Genomic DNA, 10,354 nt, shown 5'->3' with positions numbered 1-10,354 from the left:
AGTCATATTTATTATCATTTTAAAGATAATTATGAATTTTTACCATAAGTTGAACCAAGAAAATCCTTGCATTCTACAAAAATATAAAAACATGAAGTACCATTTTTAGTTCGAATATAGCTAAGGCATTATTCGTATACATTGATTTGTATTGTCTTTTTATATGTTAATTTTAGTTCACAAAACTATATTTTTTATAAGATCCTATTGAAATAGGAATATTATATATATTAAACCATAATAAGCAATTAAAGTGAAAAAATAATATAAAATAAAATTTTAAAAATATCATAACATTCATATTAACGAAAAAATGATTAATTTAACTTTTTTTTTCTTCTGTGTTAAAAAGAAAAATTATACCTACATATATTTATAAAATTATAATAGTTATAAGTATGTTTTATAAGAATATATTCCGTAAAAATATTATATATATTAGTTAACGTTGGAAACGTCCTTACAGAAAAATGTATATTCTTTATTGTTCATTTTACTCTGCCATCAACTTAAATTTTTTATATTTTTCATTATTTATTAAGAGCTTATATAACGCTATTAGAAGTAAGACAGACAATATAAACATTAATATTCCAAATGATATTAAGAAAAAATATTCTTTCGCTCCATTCAAGACACCTTCTACCGCAGTCCATACTGTTCCCAATGTTAATGCAGTTTTAATTTTATCCCCTGCAGCTTTCAAGTACTTAAAATGTTGTAATATTGGCAATCCAATTGCGAACAAGAAAAAAAGGAAAGTCATAAAAGCTCCATACCTGTATTTTCTGAATTTTATTTTTTTTAAAGCTATATCACAAATTCTTCTTTTTTTTTCAAGTAAATCATCATAGTCTTTTTTCTTAATTAATTTTTTTTCAAAATGGAAGTATTTACCATCAAACATCCCATTATCATAATCTATAACTTCTGTATAGTATTGCGCCTTATTTAATGGACTTCTATTAGACTGTCTGTTTTTTCCTTTGTTCCTATCTCCATTGAATGGTTTATCCTCTTTAAGATCTAAAGTATTTGAATCTTTATTCTTTTTATATTTTGCTAGTAAACGATAACTTCTTGTATTTAATCTTCTACATGGTGTCCATTTCTCAATTAACAATTTGTTATTAGTTCTCTAAAAAAATTATGTTAATATACGTTATTTCATACAATAAATAATATAATAATAATAAAAATTATTAAAAAAAATGAAACACAAAAAATATAAAATTTACAGAAATCCATATATAACATTATCATACTGTATCACAACAAAAATGACATATCCAACTTAAAATCATAAACGCAGAAATTTTGAAAAATAAGGTGGAATTAATTTTTTGTTCCATTGTATAGATTATTAATATACATATATATTCAGCAAGGGAAAAATTAATAACTATTTATTTTACTGCTTATTATGGGGGATGCTATATTTATTTTTAAAACAATTTGTTTTTATTACTTCATAAATATTTAATAAAATATATATAATGATCATGTATTTCACAGGGTATACAAAGAAAAAAACTTTAAAAATATTTTCAAAAATTTTGAATGTTATTGATATAAAAAAAAAAAATAACATTTTTTAAAATAAAACAAAATAATGTGTTTATTTGTAAATATTAAAAAAATATAATATAGTTATTTACTGTAAATTAATGATTAAATCATTTAAGTATTAATTTTTTTCAGAAAAAGAAAAAGAAAAATGATTTATTATTATACAAATATAATTAGTTTATATAGTATGCAGAATGTAGAGAATATATATATTATATAATCCTCTTCATATTAAAAATATAATTGCTCATTTTAAAAAAGTTATCCTTTAAATAATTTTAATTTTATAAAGACATATTTCAATAAGTTATTATTCCTAAAATATATTATTTATTGAAATATAGTAATAGAAAAAGAAAATTTATTTTGTGAAGCCTATTGTGTTACATATAGAAATTGCATTACTTATTGAGTAAACACGGGTATTTTTTTATAAGCTATAATATAATTTTTAAAAATCAAGTTTTTAATATAATATTATATAATCTATGAAAAAATACGTATAATGTAATGATGTATAAAATGTGATTTTTTATTTTATTTCCATAATTTTTAAAAATTTTAATTCTAAATTAAGATTAATTTATAATGTTATATCTATAAAAAAAATATTCATATTCAACTAATTTATTTTTTTTAATTAATAATATATATTTAGAAGATATATGAATAGTAAACATAATTTTAAATGTACTATTAATATTCTAATTAGAAATATTTTTAATTTTTCTATGCTGATATGACCATATGTACCTGCCTCATTTTCTGTATATCATATGTGGAAAGTTGCAAAAGAAAAAAAATGGATACGTTATTTCACCTATTAAATGATTATATTTAGAGAGTATGTAAATGTAATAAATAGAACTTATATTCAAATTATAATTTTTATTTGAATCTATGAAGAATAATATTTAATATTTGAAAACTACTTAATAAAATACTGTGGACAAAAACTTACAAATTATATTTATTTAATTAAGCATTTTAAAAAATATTTACTTTTTAAAAATAGCTTATACTTATCCAAAAGAAAAGAAATGATATGTATTTATGTATTATCTACAAAAAGATCATTCTTTTTCTCACATATTTTATTTTTTTTTTAAATTATTATTAGAATAGAGATAATAATGCTGAATATAAATAACATATATTTTTGTACATCTTTAAAGTGTTAACATATTACACAATATATTTATGAACAAACTAAAATTAGAATATATAAAGAGATAACTATCTGTTTATCATTGTATCATTTCAGAAAAAAATACATTTTTATTAATATGTTAAATAAAAATTTTTATATTTATAGTTACATAATACAACTTCAGAAATATATCATTATGAAAAAAACTAAAACAAAAACAGAAAACAATTTAAACAAATTATTTTTTAATATATAACCGTATTTAATTTGTTAATTTAATCTTTTTATAGAATAAAATGTATATATTTCTTGTATTTATTTATTTATTTACGTTATTATATATATTTAATACGTTTATTCAAAATTTAATTTACACCACAATTAATATGAATAATTAAGTAGTAATTTATTTGAGATTTTAAATGACTGTATTGATATATAGTTCATAATTTATATAAGAATTATAAATAATTAATATTTATTGAGAATAACTTTTTATTATACATTTATATATACTTATATCATGTACAAAAAAAGGAATGACCGTAAAAAAGACGTTTAAATTAATACACTTTATAACATGTTTCACATAGAGTCAACTTATAGTATATTAAATTTCATATATAATTAAAAATTATATATATATATCAATATAACAAAGTATATTCACGTCTTTTTTTGAATACAAAATAAGATGAGTTTATTTTTGATTTAAAACTAGCAATATATTTTTTTAATAGACTAAACAAATTAACATTTTAGACAGTAATAAGACAAAAAAGAAAAGAAACTATTTTTTAGTAGAATATAAATATTTTACTTCAGTAATTATATATGTTGTATGATGTTATATGCTAATTTAGCGCATATATATATATATATATATATATATATATATTAAATTAAAGTATGCTAAAATATATGCGCTTACGTATTATTAGTATTTAGTCCAGTTGAATCAATTCTTTATATTACAAATTAAAGGACATTAAAACGTTCAAATTCACAATAAAACTAAGAATATATTTTTTCACTGCTGTCTGTAAAAAATGCCATATATATATTGGGACATATACAAAATTAAAGATATTATGATTGTGTGTAATAAGATTAAAAATATTATATCAATTAATAGATATTAGGAAATTCTTTATGAATATATAAATATTTTTTACTATGAATTTTATCTTTTGCTGAACTTGATTTTTTTATGTTTTTTAACTTTATTATGGTAATAAAGAACGTTGAATATAAGAGCAATTCCTAACATAATGAATGTTATGAAAAATATTAGTGTTCCAATTTAATGTCTTAGAGCAGAAATTTTTCCTTTAGTGGGATATTCATCTAAAAATCCCAATAAGCATGACAAACTATCTTTTAACTTTTCTGATGGAGTTGACCATATTCATTTATTTTACTTTGCTAATTGAGTATTAATCCTTCATAATTCAGGAACCACATTTTCTTATATACGAAATGCTATGTTAAATGTATTGTGGGTATTATTAATAATAAAAGTAAAATAATTCTTAATCCGTATTTTTCAAGTGTTATTTTTTTGTAAGTCTTATTACTAACAGTCCTTTTTTTCTTTAGAAAATCTATATAATCGAGTTCTTTGAATATTTCTTCCTTCTTGTAGGAATATTTTTATTGTTTCAAAAATATAAGAATTATTTTACTTATCTTGTTTATTATGTTGCGCATCATTTAATGAATCTTCATCTGATACTTTTATTTTTACATTTTTTCTCATTATTAGTTGTATTTTTTTTTTTTTTTTGTTCGGTGTATCTTACTTTTTGTTTTTCACATGAACTGTTGTTGCATAAACATATTAATATAATCATATATAAGCATTGTTTAATATGGAGTAGAAATCGTAATTAATTGTGGGTAATTGTCCTGGAGTATCTTCACACATTCTATATTGTTTTCTTCTCATTCCTTTTTGTATTCCGAAGATGAAGATTCTATTATTGGTATATACTAAATTTTGTGTATTCCCGTTTTTTTTTCCATTCATTGTGTTCCGTATATAATTCTTTATAATTTTTCTTTTAGATTTTGTTTTCATATATATATATTTTTTTTATCAGGAACAATATTTAGTTAACTTAAGTCATTATTTCTATCTATTATTTACTTTTACATAATTTCTTCTAGTAATATCTTTGATATACTTTTATCTTCTTCCTATATCGTATTTTCTTTTAAAATTTTTTATATTAGTAAAATACTTATCCTTAAATTAAATCAGTTCTTCATCAACATCAAAACTATTCGAAAGTCTGCTTATGTATTCAGTGGGTTCTTCAACTTTATATTCCTAAAATTTCTTGTTTTCATTAATTTTAATATGACTCTTTTATTTTCTCCATATTATATGAAGTATAAGAATTTTTATCGGAATAATTTATTCTCTTTATATTTCTTATAGACAAACCAAAAAAGCTTCTTTAACGCGTGCTTTATTATTCATATATTTATTACTATAAAACCTTCATACATATCAATGGCTATGATTTTTCTATAAGTTTTATTCTTTATTGCTTATAATATTCTTAGAAAGATTTTATATCTACTTAGTGCTCCATAGTTGTTTTTACCATAATGCTGTATCTTCATTAATATGCGTATATATATCACGTTTTTTATTTAGTTCTTTGAAGTATTCTTTTTAAATATATTGTTGTATCTTGAACATGTACTTCACTGGTCAATGTTTTAAAGTACTTTTCTCCATTCCTATTATATGATTTATTACAGTATAAATTACTGTATAAAATTTTGTTTTATCTTTTATCATATCTATATAATGTATTATTTCATTTATCCACTTATATTTTAATCTATGAAAAGATGCCTATTTTTCCTCTTATCTAATATTCGAGTATAATTTTTTAAATAGTTTGCTCCATAAATAATTTTGTCTACTTAATATATTATTATCATATGTTTAATTTTCCATATATTTTCTGAATCAATTACCCCCTATTATTAATTGTTTTTTATTTCCTTTTTTATAAATATTATTTTGAATAATAAGAAATATGCCTTATACAGTTCCCATTTTTCATTGTTGCATTGATCTAATACATATGGGTATATATTAATAGTACTATTGTTAACCCTTTTTTTAATAGTTTTCTATAATTCATTCCTATATATGTGTTTGTATCAACTTTTTTTGATTTCATTTCTTTTCTAGGGAACCTATTTATAGCGTGCATTTTCATAAATTTTAGTTATTTCAAAATGGTAATATGCAACTATTATTAATAGTTAACCAATTTTTTTTTTTTTTTTTTTATTTCTACCTCAACATCCTAAACCTATTTCAAATTGTGCATAGTACAATGACATAGTAATACTAGTAATATATATATTATAGTTTTATTTTAAATTTTAAATATAATAAATATAAAATTTCAAGACACATGTAGAAATATTATATTTTTAAAATGGCCCTTCTGTGTTACATTGTGAAAAAATATTGACAGTGTAATAACAACTACAAATATTAGGATGAACATATCATTTGTATCATTTTATTTTATTTTACGTTAACAATGTTTTGTAAAGTATATAAAATAATAGTTCATCTTAATATATTATATCAATACAGAAAGTTATTATAATATATATATATATATATAATTATTGTGGGGGATAATTTTTTGTAGGCTTTTATTGATAAATAGAACAATCAAATTAAAATGTACAAAAACGCAGAATAATGAAAAAGGAAACTTGTCTTTTTATATATTTTTTCAAAGAACCATTGAAAATTGTATTTATTAGTAAATTATATCTATGAATAAAATTTCTGTGTCCACATATATTTATACAATAAAATAGGAGAAAAACAAAAAATGCATGGCAGGAATATTTTTAATATTTATATATTACATTTTAGAGACACCTCTATATATTATTTGTACTAAGTAATAATCCTCAGGATTTAAGAATGTATTTTAAAGATTTATCTATTTTCCACATATAAATTCGTATTCTTATTTTAACGGAATATAAAATTCAGTTTATATTTTCTAAATAAAATATAATACCACAGATATAAAAATATAGCTTCTTACGTATTATCATTTTCGTACGCCATTCTTTTTTTTACATATAATTTATTAGAACAAATGTATATTATTTTATGTATACTGAAGAATAAGAGAGTATATATACCAAAATGTGAATAGTTATCATTTTCTGGCTTATTATTTTTATTTTTAAATTAACATTTAATACCATTCTAAAAAAATAAAAAAAAAATTTTAGAAATTCTATTTCTTATGATATATTCATAAATAAAAAACACTTTTCCCATGTGTTCTTAAAATAACTAAATATATAAAATAATGTTTGTTTTATATAAAAAAATATAATAATAAAAATGAATACAGGCATATTTTAATGTGTTCTTTTTTATTTTAAATTTGTTAGTATTCACAAAAAACAAAAAGAATATTTAACATTTTATTGCACATTATTTCATTATTTTTATTAATACTTTTTAATAACAAAATTATTTAATCAAAAAAATTAAAATACTAAAAGAACATAAATAATGTTTCTTTTAGATAAACCGAATCATGTTGAAATAAGAACGTTTATATGAATTTATTATAGTAATCTTAAAAAATTTGTTTTTTCAAATAAAATAAAGATTAGAGAGAAAATGACAGAGAACACTGTGCTATGAAAATTAAAAGAATATAAAATTTTTTAAATAAAAATGAATAAGATTTAAAGGGGAACAAATATTATCCATTTTAAATATTAAATTTTTTTTTTTTAACGTTTTATAATTCTAGTAAATAATTATAATCATTTAAGTTTATGATTAAGAAGAGTTTAGGTTTTATATGCGAATTATTAGTTATAAATATTATTTCCTTATTCAATTTTTATGTTACTATATTTAAAATGTGTACATATAGAAATCATAATATTAAAAAAAAAAATAAATAACAGCAATATAAGAACGAGTAGTTCTAAATGTATTACTAATAGAATTTAACTTACATTAAAATATTTAGATGCTAAAAATGGAATGATATTATATATTGTAAAGCTTCGTGTTTTGTATATATGTGTAGTTTTACATTACTCTCATAAAATTATTTTTTAAAATTAACAGTTCTTAAAGAAAAAAGGGGTTAGATAAATATTAATAGTATTGTAAGGGGAAAATACATAATAAAATATATAATTAAACCTAACTATATATGAGTTTTTGTAAAGAGATCATTTAATATTTTTATAAATTCAGGTCTTAAAAAGTAAATTATAATTTCTAAATTTATTGACCTTTTTTTTTTTAATTTTTAACTTTTTATTTTCATATTTTTATCTAAATAACTATTTGAATATTTTTTAACTATTTAAATTTATCCCGTTATTGTTTTATAGTACATTATTTTATAGTATATACTTTTATAATATAATATATTTTTTTGAAATTTAAAAAATATAAAACTATATATTATTAAAGATGAAAAAAAAATTACTGTTCGCATTGGCATCTTTTATTATACTTAATTTTTCTACTTAGAATTTAATTAATGAGAGATCTAAAGGTATAGGATAAAATATATCTTATAAATTTATTTAAAATTTTTAATACTAAGTGAAAGTTAAATTAACTTAAAATATAAATTTCCCATTTAATATTTTATTTAGTTTACTATTATGGATATAAATATAACGAATTGTACGTTTTATGACATTTGAGGGTATATAACAAAGAAGCATTTAAGGAAAAAAATTTATGAAAAAAATAAATCAAAAAATTCTCATAATTTGGATTCAAAAAAGCGTTTTTTGGAAGCGAACGGTGAAATGTTAATATATTATGGAAAGAAAAAAAATGTTCATCTTGAAAGAGATTTTTCGAGACGGACTAATCATTTGAGAAACTTAAAAAGAGGTATTGCATGTAAATCTAATATGATCTTAAATTATAAAAATCCTTTTCTCGATGTACTATCTAACCTCATTTGTTTCATAATTTTGTATTTATTTGAATTCTTAAATGTAATTTGATGTTATGACACATGGTTTTATGTAAAATTTTGAGCTTATTTACATGTAAAATATATGTATATTCTACAAAATACTTATAAAAGTGTATACATGATATTTTTTTGTTAAATTAGTATAAAATAGATGTATTTAACTGTAACAAGTGAAGTAATTTTGTATACTTTTATTTTACCTTTTTTGAATTCTAAAGTATTATCGCGTGACCTAAATAAAAAAATGTATTATTAGTTTTGACGTATAAGTAAATGTCTATTAATCTATATAATATGACGAAAAGAGTGTTTTGTTTTTGTTTATTATTATTGAAAGTAAATTTAATTAATATTTATTATAACTGGATTATAATATTTATATAATGCAAAAGTCATTTTATTATATTTTTAAAAATTTGAATAGTTTTTATATGAAATTATAAATATGTAGTATAATAATATATTTTATAAATGAATTTACATAAATAATTATTAATTTTGGGGATTATAAATTGCTGTAACTAAAAAATAGATGAATAGACTTAATAATTTTTTTATTTAAAATATGCTGTCAATTCAATATGTAATATTTAATTTAATATTTATTATAAAAAAATGTTATACATACAAAATCTACTTCTATTTTTACTTTTTTATTTTTAGAGCAAGTGAGCGTTCTAACATATTAATATTAATAGATTATTTATGTTTACACTGCACAGAAATTTCTTATTATTTTGTAGTAATAGTAATTGTCTAAATACAAAATATATAAATGTAAATGTTTAGTTACTATAATAGAAACAAAAATAAATTCATATGTTTAATCTAGTGGAACAAATTTTAATAAATAATTATTTTTATGTTTGTGTTGTTATGTATATTTGTATATATATGTTATAAAATTATAGTTAATATGGTCTTAGTGTTATTTTAAATTATTCATAATTAAGGTTAAGTAATGTCAATATTTTGATGCTAATGATATATATTTTTATAAAATTATTATGAGTAATAGTATAAGTTGACATAAATGGTACTTCATTTGCAAACATATCATCTTTTATTTTATTAATTAGATAGCTATAAAAAGATTGAACAAATGTCTAATTGTGCATCTATATAATATTTAATTGAAAAAAAAGGAAATATACCATTTTGTATTCAGCATTTATATAAATAATTAATATTGTTACATTTAATATAAAAAATTTGAATTTACTTAAATTGAAATAGAGATTAAATTTTTATTTGACGTGTGCTTTACTTACTGGAGTTATATGAAGTGACGATATTGTTTTTTTGCATTTATATGTACAAATTTTTTTTAATCATTTACGTACATGTTTATGGGCTACACTAAGTGACGCCAACAAATGGAAAATTCTTCATTGAAAAATTTATAATCATGATAATGAATATTTAAATAAAATACATAAATTATTCATATATACTTTTTTGTTAAACGTATATATTACAACATGTTATTACAAATATTAATTTTACGTATATAATATATATGTATTTTATACTACAGAAATTTTTTAAATGAAAATTATATTTCGTAACAGAAACAATATTTTATATAGCACATTTTTAACAA

At 19.1% G+C, this 10,354-nt stretch overlaps 1 protein-coding gene across 1 annotated transcript; it reads right to left on the bottom strand.

Annotated features, from left to right (window-relative positions):
- Positions 1–493: 493 nt before the first annotated feature.
- Positions 494–1,352, bottom strand: MKS88_000273 (fam-m protein; the record flags this gene model as incomplete). The annotated part of the gene is made up of 2 exons (XM_067219395.1): positions 494–1,138; positions 1,266–1,352. 2 exons carry the CDS (start codon positions 1,350–1,352, stop codon positions 494–496), a joined length of 732 nt encoding a protein of 243 aa, XP_067070285.1.
- Positions 1,353–10,354: the final 9,002 nt, after the last annotated feature.

Source organism: Plasmodium brasilianum, assembly GCF_023973825.1.
Source record: "Plasmodium brasilianum strain Bolivian I chromosome Unknown PB_00_12, whole genome shotgun sequence".
Lineage (NCBI taxonomy): Eukaryota > Apicomplexa > Aconoidasida > Haemosporida > Plasmodiidae > Plasmodium > Plasmodium brasilianum.
This window is presented reverse-complemented; position numbering and strand designations above follow the sequence as displayed.